Below are 15,904 nucleotides of genomic sequence, written 5' to 3'. Positions count from 1 at the left end.
AGTTAGTTGGACCTGATGGCTTAAATGACCCCTTCTAACTATACAATTTTTGTGTAAATGGATGTGAGGTATAACCTAAAACTACTCAAACTCAGCTCTGCATTGCCCAGGGGGAAAAAATCTGTTGGACTCATATTCAATTCATATATTGAAAAATGTTCTCCTCCCCTCTCCCCCACCCCAGAAGTGATTATTCATACAAGTGGAAGATATGGAAATGAATTCCATATTCATTTCAGTTCAAGGGTTGTTCTTTGAACTATCCCTGATGTGTCCGAGAGGGGTTACCTCTCCAATGCAACTTCCATTCCAATCAATACTGCAGATTGCTCCATTTTCAGCATTGTTCCATAAAGCTGGTGCCTTTCCATGGCCCTTCTTGCTTTCATTTCTCAGCTGAAAGCTTATTGCCTACTTCCTTGGGAAAGTAGCAGGCTCTCAGAACTATCTAGAACTGGCCTTAGTCTGAGTAGACCTAATGATTTCATGAGAGGGCTTCTTCAGTTGACCTTTCAGTTTCTGTTAGGCAGGCCCTGCTGGTTTGAGTCCCTCCTGCTTACTCTGCAGAAAGGTGCTTTGGCTCTCAGTCCCCAAATCTTTTCTTGATGGCACCACTATCTTTGTCTTTCTGTATTCATTTTTGTCATTTTTTTAATTCCTGCAGGCCAATAACTTTTCTTACTTCATAAATTCTAAGTTGTCTTTAAAATGCTGAATAACCTTAGTTGTTGGGTCCCCTGCAAACTTATAGTTAACTATAGACTGACTTCCCAGCTAAACTTAAGAGTTGCACCCAACACTCAAAAGTATCTCCTAATAAATAATGTTGCTATATAATTTTAATAATAAGATGATTCACCACAGGATGGTTTTGTAGCAGAGGTGGGTTTCAGCAGGTTCTGACCAGTTCTGGAGAACCAGTAGTGGAAATTTTGAGTAGTTCGGAGAATCGGTAGTAAAAATTCTGACTGGCCCCGCCCCCATCTATTCTCTGCCTCCCAGGTCCCATTTCCGGGAGGAAATGGGGATTTCGCAGTAATCTTCCCCTGGATTGGGGACGGAGTGGAGATTTTACAGTATCCTTCCCCTGCCACCCCCATCAAGCCATGCCATGCCATGCCATGCCACGCCCGCCAAGCCACACCCACAGAACTAGTAGTAAAAAAATTTGAAACCCACCACTGTTTTGTTGTCCCCTTAGGGATGAAACGTATGTATGATAAGTCCTTCAGATGAGCTACAGCTCATAAAGTGAATTGTTCTATCTCATGAGGTATAACCTGTTTCAGTTGGCTGTTCAGCTTCATAAACACTTTAGAAGTGAGGAAACAAATCTACATCTCTGCTTCATTGTCAGAATGGGAATTTAATTAGACTTCCTGGTCTCATGAATTCCAATGAAGTGAAACATCTTTTGAAAGATCAGCACAGCCCCAATAAAGATGGATCAATGAGCATCAGAGTAACAAGCGAAAGCGAAATTTTCTCTATATGTGTGTCTTTCTCCAATACCATTTGTAGTAATGAGGCACTATCTAGAGGCCATTCTTCACTCTACTTCTGCCTTTTATTTTCCATTGCTGTGATCGCCCCCTCTTTGGCTTAGAAACATTTATTTTTTTAAAAAAAATATTTTTTCAACAGTGCACAAGAGTGTGACATATGAAAGAGCAATTGACTCTTTTTTTAGAGTTGAAATCTGAAAATATCATTTGTTACTATGGAAACAGAAACTTCATAATAAAATTCAATTTTAGCATAAAAATAAATATATAACTTTAAAAAATAGTAAGACTGTTCAAGTTTTTTTTCCTTTGAGATTCAGTCAGTGGAGTCCAGTTTCATAGGGGTAAATGAGGCAATTGGGAGTACTGTAACTGGCTTTTTTCTTCCACTCAGTGGGAGTATAAAGGTAGAGATAAAGCAGGAGTAAGAGTCCCATTTACCTCCAAGTACTATGGTTATAGATCCTAATTCTCTGTGTGTAGAGCCATAGTTTGTGCTAAGCCACAATGTGAATTTGGTTGTGAATCCTTGTTGAAAAAGGTGTAAATGCAACCATTTATTAGTTTATTCAGTTTATTCAGCAAATCACAAGACTTAGAAAAATGTCTGAACTTGAATATGTGGGAATGAAGGCTTAAGACACCAGGAAGAGCCACAGTCACAGGAATGGTAGAATAAGAGGTAGCTTAGCCTATGAGACAGGAATATGGGCATGGCAAACATTTCGGAAAGGACCATTTCTAGTTTCTTGAGCTGTAAAGGTCAGAAGAGAGAGATGTACATATTTACAAACTTACAAGACTTGTTTAATGTAATTTTACAATAAATATAATTGATGCATCTGGGAGTGCTTCCTGTCTGGACTATCTTGCAGGGCTGACAGAACTTAGCTATTTGTTTTAACCAGAGATTGTTGAACAAGCTAAAGTGATCTGGTTCATATATAACACTAAGCCATAAATCATTAATTTACAAGCCATAGTAGCTGGACTCATATCTCTTGGTAAGCCAAAACAAGCAGATCCTATTGTGGTGTAATAGAATGAATCAAACTAATAGTGCAATCTGTGCAATTAGACTACAAAACTAATCTGATCAACATTTATTTTGATTTTAGATTGAGAAAAAACATTTAAATTTTTTGATGAAGGAAAGGAAAAATTCAATGAAATTATCATAGAGTGAGGATTTTGTGCCTAAAAGATAAACAAGGGATGTGTACAAATATTTTGTTTTTCATTGATTATCACCTATCTAATAGATGGATGGTTTCAGTTGTATCCCAAAGGAAGTGATCATCAGAAATCTCCTCTCATGAGATTTTCTACGATCAGGAAATATGATTAAGTATAGCTGATGGAGAGATGAGTGAAGAGAAAAACAAATTGCCCAGTCTCATTACCCTACAATAATAAAATCAACATATAAATATACTATTAAAAATTTGAAAGATACCTAAAACACGTTGAGAATGATGTAGAAAGAAGTCAAGATCATTTTTAAAATGGAAGATCAGAGTTTGACTAAGCATTGAATTACTGGTGTTCTATGTTTCATACAGATTTATTTATTCAATTTCTATAGCTGCCCATCTCAAACAAATTACTCTGGGCAGTGAACAATTATGAACTCAATTAATACAAAAAAAAAAAATTCAAGGCTCAAATTGTAAATAAGGGGCAGAATTAGTAGAAGGTTGAGAATTCTGTACCCTGAATTCATTGTCAAAAATAAAGTACTGCTTCTGTCTAGATTGTAGTATTAATTTTTACCATATCTTTCTGGTGAATTTAAACTTGATTTGAGCAAGGTTCTAGTGAAGAAGCTCTTTTTAACTTTAATAGCAAGTATCCAAGGACACAGCATACCCAGTTTACCAGCTGAGCCAAGTAATAGACTACACAGATGCAAATAGAACAAGAGGCACAACAGACTGTGAGTTTACAGCTGGACAACTGCTCCTCAATGGAAATGGGCCAATCAGTTAGCAAAGCTGAAAGCGGTCAGTTGATGCTCTGCCATCCACAAAAGTGGAATACACATCAGCAACACAAGTGTAATAAGAAACTGTGTGGCTACATAAATTGTTAATGGGCTATGGAATAGATATACCAAAGCCAAGAGTATTGACTGAACACAATAAGGAATGCATTCAAGATGAACACAAATAAATCCAGGATAAAGCACAAAGGCACACATGTGCAACACACAAGAAAGGGGACATGGACCTGAAATACTGCCCATTGGCAGAGATGATGGCAGATGAATTCACTAAGCTTTTATTCAGAGATTGACTCAGACCACTTTGAGAGATGATGGGAGTGGTAAATTATTGCATGAGTGGAGAAGGAACATTGCAAGTGTGACTTTAGTTGTACTAACTCTTAGCACCTCACAATCTATCGCCCACTTAGATGCATTGGGGTATAAATAGATAGTTTAACATTTCCTCTGTGTTCTTTCTTTAGCTCTTACTGCACTTTTCTCATGAGTTTTCAAACTTCTTCCTGCCTGTTTCTCAAGCATAGTTGCTCGCTTGATTCTCACTTGAAAGAATATAGTTAGTTGAAGTTAGCCTGTCCTCCATGTATTTCCTACAGTAAATTTCTACCATCTCTATCTATGTAGGCCTGATGACACCAGAAGAGCACAAGAAGTTTGACAGTTTAAATTCAGCCCATAACAAGTTTTGGATCCCATGTGTCTGGTTCTCAAACTTGGCAGTGAAGGCACGTAATGAGGGGCGAATCCGTGACAGTGTACTCCTTCAAGGCATCTTGAATGTGAGTCAGATATACATACATTGCATGTGTCAAGCTTTGAATTCATTATCTGACATTTTTAGTATCTTAGCAGAGGAGACGCTCCAGCAAAACAGTTGTTATAGTTCAGCATGCTGGAAGGCCTACTATTATCAGATAGGGCTGTACAGCAATTTAAAAGGGAAAAGGTAATTTGGTTTATTTGTGGACACTGACAGAGCAATTGCCAGTGGTCCCTTAAAGAAGCTGTATCTTTTTGTGGGTTTGCATTACTGCCCTCCAGAATTCACTCCTGGGGAAAGACAAATTGGGTTTAAGGAAAAGTTCTGAATCTCCATTAAATCTAGATTTCTAGATCTCTCTCATATTGCAACATTCATCATTTCAACTATTGGACCTGCTAACTATAGGCTGTGGAGGAGCTAATAGCTCGATAGCACCATGGTGGGAATAGTTGCCATAAATCAGTGTTTCTCAACTTCAGACAAGATCTCAACAACTTTTAGATGTGTGAACTTCAACTCCCAGAATTCCTCAGGCAGTATACTGATGCTGGCTAGGAAATTCTGGGAGTTAAGACCACACACCTTAAAGCTCCTGAGGTTGAGAAACTGTTGTACACAATTCAGAATGGGTAGCATGACAGGAAACCTAGAATCAAAGAGGCCTTTGGTACAAAGGAAAGTGGAGGATTAATATAGAGAAGTTATCAAGTTCTTACAATTCTACTACTTGTACAACAAGACCTTTTGACTATGTTCACTGTTATACTCTCCTAGCGGCAAAATACCCTAAATAAAAACACTTTAGTAACACACTTTTCAGAGATTGCTGACAGAGACATGGATAACAAAATACACATTGAAATCCTGAACTGAAAGTCCTATGGTGAAATTTTATTTCCTCTAATGGTACTTTTCCTTCTTTCCAACAGGAAATGAACACATTGCGCAGCCAGTGTGGGCGTCTCTATGGATATGATTGGATTAGTATTCCCTTGGTCTACACACAGGTGAGAATTGTACTTCCACTGTATTTTTGTCTGACTGAAGCCAAAATTACAGTACATCCCATTTATAAGAAAATAGATCTCATATGTGCTTCATATTAAGGCTTTCTTATAATTTAGTTAAACTCTTATCTGACTTTCCTATAGGGTTGGTATGTTCCAGATATTTTTAATTAAACAATGTCATCTATTCAGACCTTAGACATGTACCTTCTCTGTAGTAGCACAGTCTTCTGGGACAAGGTTCCCTCCCAAGATCCAGATAGTCTCCATTCTGCTGTTGTTTAGAAGGGCCTTTAAGATTTATCTCTTAACTTGACAAGAGAGAATGAGATCCCTTCCTTCCTTGTGTTTGCCAATTTTTAATTGATTTTGTTATAATTACTTTTGTTGTGAGCCACTCAGAATTATTGAGAGTCGGGCAGCATACAAGTTTCATATGAAATGTTCTGTTCCCATTACAGATCCCATGGCTTGTTCCCATTGATCTTATTTGCCTCTGTTTCTGATCACTGCCACTCTGCTGATTATCTTGCAAGGGAAAGGATATAAAACCTCACATTTTGAAATATGCTTGGATGGTGGTGGAATAAGGAGAACTACTTTTAACACTAACAATATCCCTAAGCCAGCTTCAGTTATGGGCTGGGGATGAGATAAAGCCAATATCAGAAAGTTTGAGCAGAAAAATAAACTAAATAAACATGTATTGCTAAAACATGTTTGTGCTACAGTTAAGAATAAATGGGGAATGACCACTATGTATGGTTACATGTGTGCTATGTACCAACTGTCACAAAGCAAGGACACTTTTTTCTGTATCTATGCTTTCCTTAGGACAAACAGGAAGCTTTGCATGACTTTCCATGAGGTCATGTTTTTTCTGGAGTCTTAAGGGCAGTTTCTCAGCTATTGGCAAACATTCTATGGCCTTTAATGATAGCAGCCTGCATGCAGAACACACTTTTATCTTCTTCAAGCACCAAGCAGATTAGTTGTTCAGCTCCACCCAAACCCCAGCCTACTGTTCAGATAATGAACTTAAACTCTATGGGGTGGGAGCAGAATCCATTCCTTGTGGACCAATAAGTATAATGGGAAATTCATACTCAGCACAGCTAGGTCTCCTGCAAATCACATTCAAAGTAGATGAAACCAAGATCTAATGCCCAATTTGCTTGGTCACAGCAAGTCAAAGCTGGAAGCCTTTATGGAAGCCAGCCACAGTGTCTTTGTTGCTAGAAACAGAATTGAGTAGAGTGATTGAAAGGCAGCTTGTGTTTTGCATGACGTCTTTACATTCATGTTCTTTTGAATATAAGGCAGCACTTGCTTCTTCTACCCATTTCACCTCTATCCCTTTGTTTATGCGCTTTTCTCACTGGCTGGGTTGTGCCCCTGGAATCCTGTTTGCTTTTTCAGGTGGAGTAAAAAGTAAAACAGCAGAAGCTGTTGCTTTAAACTATCTGCTTAAAGAAACATGTAATTAGGCAACAAGGCAGCCTTAATTAACAAGTCTATTAGTGCAATATAGAACAATAATAAATTTTGCCACATTTTACTAGCACACACTCCAAATAATGGTTTTATTTTTAGTGGTCTACAAATCTCTTATTGCAGGATGGCATTTGAGTTTAAGTTGCTAACAAAAAAATTATTAAAAGAAATTAGCACATAGTCATGCACATGTAGCTTCTAGCCAAGGTTCAAATTGTGGAATTCTTCTGGACTGCAACAGAATGGGTAATAAAATGTCTGCAAGCAAACAACCAAGCTCAGAGAGCACCAAAGGCTCCACAGTTCAACCCATATATTTTATTTTATTTGTTTATATCCTGCCCTATATTATTTTTACAAATAACTCAAGGCACCAAACATATACAATGTATCTTCCTCCTCCTATTTTCTCCACAAAAACAGTCCTGTGAGGTGGGTTTGTCTGAGAGAGAGACTGACTGGACCAAAGTCACCAGCTGGCTTTCATGGCTAAGGTGGACTCTTGGCTAAGGTGGGATTTGAACTCATGGTCTCTAGCCAAGTGCTTTCATCACTAGACCAAACTGGCTTTGAAAACCAAAACAGGTTGTTGATGTAGAATTTATATGGAATATTAGCACTGGTAGCCTAAGAATGTGTCATCTGGGATGTGAAACTATAGAACAGCGTACAAACTGTAGTGTATTTTAAAATCTGGATTAAGCAGAAAACCTCCTCACAAAAATGGGATGTAGCTCTTCAAAATCTTTATAGCTTTCCAAGGAATTTTTTCCCCTCTAGACAGCAATTCTATTTCATTTTATTACCTTAGTAGTCCTAGCTGTACCATGAAAGATCTTTATTTCCCCGTAAAGAAAGGGAGCGAATCAGGTAAATACAGGAAGATATAAATTTAAGGCTGTAAATGGAATGAAATATACATTAAGATACTGCAGAAAGTAGGCAATATTGGGAAAAGGTTTCATGAAATGAGTTTAAATGAACATGGTTTAAATAAGCAAAAGTGAGGCCTACATCATGTGGCTGCAGCAGACATTTAGACATCTGTGGCTCAGAGGTGACAGGACTTTTGCAAAGCACACACAACAAAAGAGATATGAGAAGCTGTGCTTGTCGAGGATATTGAATTGTTGAACTAGTGACTGGAGTGTAAATCAGGAGTGGGCAACTATGGCCTCTTTACAACCTGTGGACTTCAGTTCAACTCCCAGAATTCCTGAGCCACACAGGGACCTTAATTGCCTACTCCTGAGGTAGATAATAGTATTTCTGCTCCTATAGAAGCATGTTTTGGAATGATTCTTAGTTCAGTACTGCTCCTCAATAGAAACCTATCCTAGTAAAGCAGGGTTTTTAAAGAGTTCCTAACAATGTTTCTTTCTCCAAGGTTGTGACGGTAGCTGTTTACAGCTTCTTCCTTGCATGTTTAATTGGTCGGCAGTTCCTGGATCCAGCCAAGGGATATCCTGGCCATGAAATGGACCTCTATGTGCCCATTTTCACATTCTTGCAGTTTTTCTTCTATGCTGGCTGGCTAAAGGTCAGTTTAACATGGAATTGTCCTCCAGAGAATTTCTGTTCGTTGGGATAATATTCTGGAGTTCGTTCTTGAATTTCAAGTGCCAAAACTATGTTCTGCATTAGGTAGGACCAGCTCAAAATTCTAATGAGAATCAAATAACATGTAATAGTGGTACAGGTATGGGTTTTTTAATATATATTATGAAGTAAATGGTGAAAGGAAGGTGATGTAGCCATCTCATCGATCCTCTTTTACCTCAGCAATCCTTAACTCCAGCAATGTTTTTCCCAAGCAGTTTCTAAACTCAGAAGTGAGGCTGATAAAAAATTGACGAAGATAGGAAATCTGCAAGGTCTTTAATAAATACAAATATATTGTTGCTTCCTTTTCTAAGAGTCTTAGAAAAGACTCTACCCTACTCTACTAATCTTACTCTGTTTTCCACTAACAGGTAATGTCACTTTAAATATAAGAGTGCACTATATTTTGCTGGACCACCACTGATGTTTTTTTCTGATCTTGTCCTTATTCCCATTTCACAGGTAGCAGAACAGCTTATCAATCCATTTGGGGAGGATGATGATGACTTTGAAACTAATTGGCTTATTGATAGGAATCTGCAGGTGAATTGAAGAGCTTAGGATAAATCCTAAAATGTCTCAAAAAAAATTCTGTCATGTAACTTTAAAATGAAGAAATGATAGTACAAATTAGAACTTAATTTATCTTCTTTCTCAGCAATGCAATAGATGATATTCAAAAGAAATATGGCTGTGAAAAGTTTTATGTTAAGTTCCTCTTCTTTGAGTATATTACTTGTCAGATATGGTGTTACTTTGTCTTAAAAACCTAAGTGACTGGCCTAAGATCACCTACTAAAAACCTGCATTTTCATCTTTTACGTATAGTAATTTTCAACATATATTCTTTTACTTGCTTTCTGTGGGTGGATGATTTCTGAAAACTTGAAATTTAAACTCTTCCATAGAGAGTTCTGACCAAGCATTAAAAGAATAATAGAATGGCAAAGTTGGAAGGAACCTTGGAAGTATTCTGGTCCAACTCCCTGCTCAAGCAGGAATCTCTATACTGTTTCATACCATTTTCAACAAATGGTTGTCCAATCTTCATTCATGCTTTCTTGCCTGTTACTCATTCTTATCAATCATGAAGTCATATTTTTTTCTAAATGCAAAAGGACCAACAGCCTAAGTGCTTAGAAAGAGCTGCACAGTCTATGGAACATCTAGCTATGAAGTGAATCTTTTGGGTTTAACAGGCCTCCTTGTTTTGCTGCCAGCTTGGGGTTTGGGGCCTTATCAAGCCATAATTCATTCTTATCTTCATGCAGACCCATTATCATAAGCTATCCAGTTACTAAATGGCAGCAAGTCCATAATTGTTTCTTAGATTGCAGCTGTCCCTAAATTGTTAGAAATGGGTGCTTTCTCAGAAAAGGAGAAATAAAGAACAAACACCTTCAACTACTGCGGCTGAGGTAGTGTGCCATATCTTGGCAGGTCTCCCTTATGGCTGTGGATGAAATGCACCAGGACTTACCAGCATTGCAGAAGGATCCATATTGGAATGAATCAGACCCACAGCCACCTTATACTGCAGCAACAGCAGAATATAAGAGGACATCGTTCCTTGGATCAACTTTTGACATCAGGCGAGTGAAGCTACAGAAAATAGCTTCTATGACAAGAAAGGGATCCCTTTCTTGTCATAGAATATACATCTGCAGTAGATTCTCCCCTGCGGAATATCATGACTTTCTAGTGTTGTAGGAGGACTTATACACATCTCTGCAGTATGGATTGCACCTGTTCAGTGTTTCAGACAGCCATGCCAAGCTTGGATATTACTGCTTCTTCTCCCTCCCTAACTTCAATAGTCAGAAATAATTCCACATTATTAGCATGCACATTAAACATGCTCATTTGTCATTTGACTATCCCAAAGGTGCTTTTTCCCCCCTCAAAAGGCAACTGGACTTCCTTAGTTTTTTTCTTTGAAAATGTTTTGCTTCTCATCCAAGGAGCTTCAGAACATCGTTCTTTGTCACCAATTTCTTGTTTTTCTTTTGTTGGTGAGTGCCACCACTTTATCTACAGTAGGATCCAGTCTCAGTAAATATATATCAGATTGACACACACCTCTATTTTACACCAGATTAGCAACCCAAATTGTTTCACTTGACTAGTTTAAGACTTGAAGCTTTTTGATACGATACCCATTACAACAACTTCATTCATCCCAACACAATTTTGTGAAGCTGATTTTGTCAAATTACCAGAGCAAATTGTTTCCTTTAGCCCTGTGCAGTTTTCTCCCTGAACACTTCATAAAACAAATATTGTTAACCAAATATATCAGGTTATTGATATGAGGGGAATGGGTGCTTAAGAAATAAGAAATCTAAAGAAACAAATAAAATATCACAACATTATATCTAAAAGGATTACGTTACTATGCTCTGAGGGATGAGATTATCAGGACATATCACCACATTCAGCTTTTCTTGGTGTGATATTTAATTGTTCATGGGGTTATTTTTTAAGCATCTACAATATTGCTCATAGTTAAACTATTAAACCAGGATTACCCCTATATAAGTAGGCAGAATCAGGCAGTCACCTCACATAAGTAATTTGGTATAACATGAAAGGAAAGCAAATTATTACACTCTTCTATTATAGCAATAACGGAAATAATGTTCCTGCTTGGAGTTGGCAGGGGGTGGGGGTAGTTGGGAAGTTGTGAGCTTCTCTACCTAAGTGCTAAAATAACTTGGCCAACCATAGATGCAATGCATTTTGAATGGATTTTATAAAATGCACAGTATTGTGATATGCATTTGATGGAGTTAGTTTATATATATTGCATGGATTTTACAACTGGAAAGCCCTTCACTTAGTTAAAAAAAGTAGGGGGATACATAAATACACATTGATATACATATACACACTCATTAGATTGGGAGTACTTTGTTGTTCTGCCAAAATGTCTTAGGCAATCAAGAATGATGAATGTAGGCATATTAATATTAACAAGCACAGACAGCATTGACCTTAGGAGTTGGCATGGACAGGCACACTTGTGAGCTTCTTGGGCCTGCTTCATCTCCTTCGTCCCCACTTTTCCCCTATCTTCTCCTCTATTATTCTCCTCTCTAAGAGGAAGATGTAAAGGGAACATCAATGACAGAGAGGAGGAGCAGGAGGAGGAAGAAGAGGAGGAGAAAGAGGAGTTGCATTCAGCTATTTTTCCTCATTGGGTCTCAGGTAATAAGCAACAATGAGCAATAATAGGGAGGGATAAGTAAAAGCAACTGCCTTGAGAAAGAGGTGGACTCTTTGAGCTACATAGGCAATGCTGAAGGACAGGGGGACCACTGAACCTGGAGATGGTGCTGCTGAGAGTCATCATGGCCTTTGAAGGATTTTAAGAAGGTTGGGAACAGAATGTTCATATAACATTCCCTTCCCTTCCCTGTATATCTTTTGTTGATATCATTTTCATTTCTTCATTGTAGTTTGATCATTGGAGTCAATGATTCAGTAAACAAAAGTATATGGAGAAATCTGAAGCATTGGAATGATTCTTGGGGTTTATATTTGCACTTGTCACTTCCCCTCCCTTGAATGAAAAGTGTCGATATGTCTGTCATATCAAGTGCAGAGTCCCAGGTGCATCCTCCCCAACCCCCAAAGTTTCCCCTGCAGACTTTTGATTTCAATTCTCTTTTTCAATACATCATTGTATTCTACTATCTGTTTCCTTTCTACAGCATGCAGAAAGAAGAGATGGAATTCCAACCCCTGGAAAAGATCAAAGAGAATGAGGAAGCAAATCACTCAACACCATTGCTGGGGCACATAAGCCGCTTTCTGAATGTACAATCCCCCAGTTTTACCAGGTCACCAAAAATGAGCCTGATACGTCGGAGGAATGAAAATGTCTCTCCTTCTTGTTATGCTTATATGGATGGGGTTAAGCCTGGGAACCTCCAAAGTATTAACCAGCTAAGGGGAGACAGCTCCCCAGTAGGCATCGGTTCTCAAGATCAATGGGACACTGCTGCCAGTAAACTAAGAGAATTTGATGCCTTCACATCAAGCCCTTTCTATGAAAGACCTGGATTCTACAGTGCTCCTCAGACACCCATCAGCTCAGTCCCAATGATCTTGCCATCCCAGCGTCAAAACCGGAAAAAACCTCCTGCTCTCTCCAATATTGCTGCCTGTCCCACTTTTCCGAAGGACAATACTACCAGCCAGTCTCCTTGCAAAGCCAGTGATTTGGATAGGAGTGAGAACTTGGTTGGTTCAAAATCAAAGGAGTCTTTTCCATGGCCAGCTGAAAAAAGCCATGTTTCAGATTCATTAATCATACCAGTTAAAGAAGATACAAAAAACATAAGTTGGTCAAAAGAAACATCTCCTCTCGGAAGCCCAGAAGGACCTCTGTCCTCAGGGGATTCTGTAAATACCAAGTTCCCCTTTGTGGAGTGCACGGGCCCTGAGATACAAACCAGTTTCAAAAGCTTGAATAACCTGAAAAGCCACCAGCAACTTCCAGATAACATATCTCCAGACCATTCCAGCTTCCTTTATACTCATAACATCAAGACTGCTAATAGCAATGGTCCTGCTACTTTCTTTCCCTTCACCTCTTTGACTCCCCCAGGGCTTGAGCCATCTCATCGGAGCAAAGGGAATGCTGTTATTGTCCCTAGTTCAGAAGCTTCTCCTGGAGTTACAAAGCAAGATAGTTCAGCTGCTTCTGAAGCTGCAAACGATCCAGGAAGTATTTATTACACTGAGGAGCAGAGAAAGCCCACCAGCTCTTCACCTAATGACTCTGGCATCTCCCTAGCAGAAAGAGACTTTGTGGGATTAATGGAAGTGATCATGGAAATAAGTGAGAACACAAGTGATGAAGGGAAGGGAGAGAAGGGACAGTTCAGTTAAGTGGGCTCAAAGTCTTTTCATGTAGATGTGATGGGAGGGATTGCTTTATTATATTTAACATTATTATTCAACTTTTTAAGAGTAGCAAAAGCCCACACTACAGACTACAAAACAAGTGGAAATCAACATTTAGGCTGGGCAGCTGATTCCATAAATGCGTAAGTGCTGTCACTAACAAGCAAGTTAAGGGCCACTCATGGAATTTCGGCACCACACAACTAAGGAAATAACTTTAATTTCAGCAGAGTTACTTTGGTTCCATGTTTAATCTTTTGTTTGCTATTTTATCTGAAAGTACCAAAGAATGGGACCTTGCTGCCAGTGTTGCAAATACACATCCCACTTCAGGGAGAGACAATTTAATTGGGATAAATCATATACCCAGTTGTATGGTCATTGCCCAAGGACACAATGACTTCTTTTCCCCATCCTCCAATTACTTACAAAGGGGATTTTTTTTCCTCTTGTGAATATTACCAGTTCGCTTAGCCAAACTATATTTATTAGATCCTAGAGGGATTCTGTTACACAAGATCATACTTCATGTGGATATTATCAGACAATAATTACAGATGAAGATTTGATAGTGGCATAGTACACTCCATTCGAATTGGGCAACAGCAATATGACTCAACTCAGCCAGTCAGTTTATAGCACCAAACTTTCCAACCCAAACCCTAACATTTTTTTAAATAGAAGTTAATATGGCCTTGGTATTAAGGACTTGATGGCATGGCCTGTACTCCAGATGGCAGGAGAGGATGCAAATATTGGGGGCCTTTCTGTTGCCTTACAGTACAATTCTACCTTCACTGACTGAGTAAAAAAGAAGTTGAGATGTCAGAGGACAATATTATTTGGTCACTTTAGCAAACAAGATGCCTACTGAAGGTCAATTGGAAAATATGTAGGAGATGTATTGCTAGTTTCAATACATTAAAAATGGGCCAGTGTTTCAACAGTTTGAGAAATGTTGTTTTACTTGTATAAGACAACTTGAAAATAAATGGAGAAGTAGAAAATTGGAAGCTTCTTCTCTGATAAAGTTTGAAGGGTTTACATTGGGCTAAATCAGTGGTAGAATGCAAAACAGTGTTGTTGTCTGGCAGCTTGTTCATTTTAAATACTAATTAGATATTGTATTCTTTTTCTGGGCAAAGGATTAGCAAGAAAAAGTCATTTTTTCATGCATGTTTGTTTATAATCTATTGGTAAAAAGCAGGTGACAGTAACACCTGAAACCAACTGAAGAAAAGGTTTCAGTTCCTCCTAACATAAACTGCAGAGATAGAAAGCAGACAGTAGTATCAAACCGATTGTGCCATTAATAGATATAATCAAACTTCTGCTAGGTGAGTGGGATAGGTGCCAGAATAATTGCAGTCAAGAAAATATGAAAAATCACTATCTGGGATTGGCAGACTGAAGAGAGTTCTCTCTCTCTCTCTCTCCCTCTCTCTCATTCTCTTTCCCTCTCCCTCCCTTTCTCCCTCCATCTCACCTTCAAGTCAGTCTGGATTCCTAGCAATGCCTAGGCAGTACTCTATAGTATTCCTGGCAACGTTTTCCTTTTTCTTGCCTGCCTGTTTTGTGCCCAAGGACTAGAACTCGTGTCTCCTGGTTTCTAGTGGGCTGCCTTAACCATTACACTAGTGGCTATGTTTGTCATGTTAGAAACCTTGAAAGATGCTTCATAGTTCTCTAGAGACTCAGTGGAAATGTCCCCAGCATTCAAATCTTTGCTTATCCTTCCTTTTGGTCTCTCCTTTAACCTTGTGCTCTTCAGATGTAATATACTTCATTTCCTCCGCCTATGATGGCTAGGGACGCTAAGAACTATGGTAGAACATTCCAGAGATCATAGTGGAAAGCTGGCCTAGCAGGTTATGAAATAAAAACAATGCATTTCAGACTTGAGGACTTTCATTGTCCTTGTTTAATGAAGTGCAAAGGAGAATATCTTTTCTATAGAGCAAGTCTGTTCTGTAAACAATTTCTTTGCTCTTTAGATTTCTATCTCACCATTCTCCAAGGTCTCAAGGGAAGCTTACAGAATGGGACAGTCCCTTTATTTCAACTTCATAGTACAATCCTTCAGGATGGATAAGTGACTGGCCAAAAATTAGCTACTAAAAATATGAAGGCTGAGCCTGAATCTTGGTCTTCAGTTTTTTAATCCAACATCTTAACATTGTTTCTCCTTTAAGCAAGATACCAAGATAAATAGCACAATCAAAAACATGCCAATTGCATGGTATTTCATCATGCGATAGACCAGATTTCAAAGAATGCATTAACTGAGAATAAAAAGGCTTTAGATGGTCTTGAGATAGAGACATCACTGATTATATCACAAAAGCAATGCTATCAATAGAATTTGAAGAACATTGAATTTCTTTTCTGGGGAAAGGAGGAGAAACCTCAAACAGGGGCTATGAGTAGGTAGAGTTCCATCAGTTAGCGATTCCAATTCGATATTCAGACTTTTGTGCTAACAGAACAGTCTATAGTGAAGAGATCTTATCCTGTCTTGCAACGTCTTAAAAGTCTATTTCTGAAAATATTCTGTAAACATATTTGGCATATGAGAGTAAAACAGGACAATCTTAAGTGAATTATTGATTTAAAAAAA

At 38.4% G+C, this 15,904-nt stretch overlaps 1 protein-coding gene across 1 annotated transcript in view; it reads left to right on the top strand.

The window, feature by feature from the left end:
- LOC117667015 (bestrophin-1) overlaps positions 1–14,294 on the top strand; it is a 38,779-nt gene extending 24,485 nt beyond the window's left edge. Inside the window, exons 5-10 of the mRNA XM_034420155.3 lie at positions 4,135–4,289; positions 5,203–5,280; positions 8,162–8,314; positions 8,839–8,919; positions 9,817–9,968; positions 12,090–14,294. Of these exons, the coding sequence (XP_034276046.2) occupies positions 4,135–4,289; positions 5,203–5,280; positions 8,162–8,314; positions 8,839–8,919; positions 9,817–9,968; positions 12,090–13,272 (1,802 nt within the window). The 3' untranslated portion in view covers positions 13,273–14,294. The remainder of the gene's footprint in view (positions 1–4,134; positions 4,290–5,202; positions 5,281–8,161; positions 8,315–8,838; positions 8,920–9,816; positions 9,969–12,089) is intronic.
- Positions 14,295–15,904: the final 1,610 nt, after the last annotated feature.

Source organism: Pantherophis guttatus, chromosome 1 (genome assembly GCF_059756535.1).
Source record: "Pantherophis guttatus breed Tessera chromosome 1, ASM5975653v1, whole genome shotgun sequence".
In the NCBI taxonomy this organism is placed as follows: Eukaryota; Metazoa; Chordata; class Lepidosauria; order Squamata; family Colubridae; genus Pantherophis; species Pantherophis guttatus.
The sequence above is the reverse complement of the archived record's forward strand: the minus strand, read 5'-3'. Positions and strand labels throughout refer to the sequence as shown.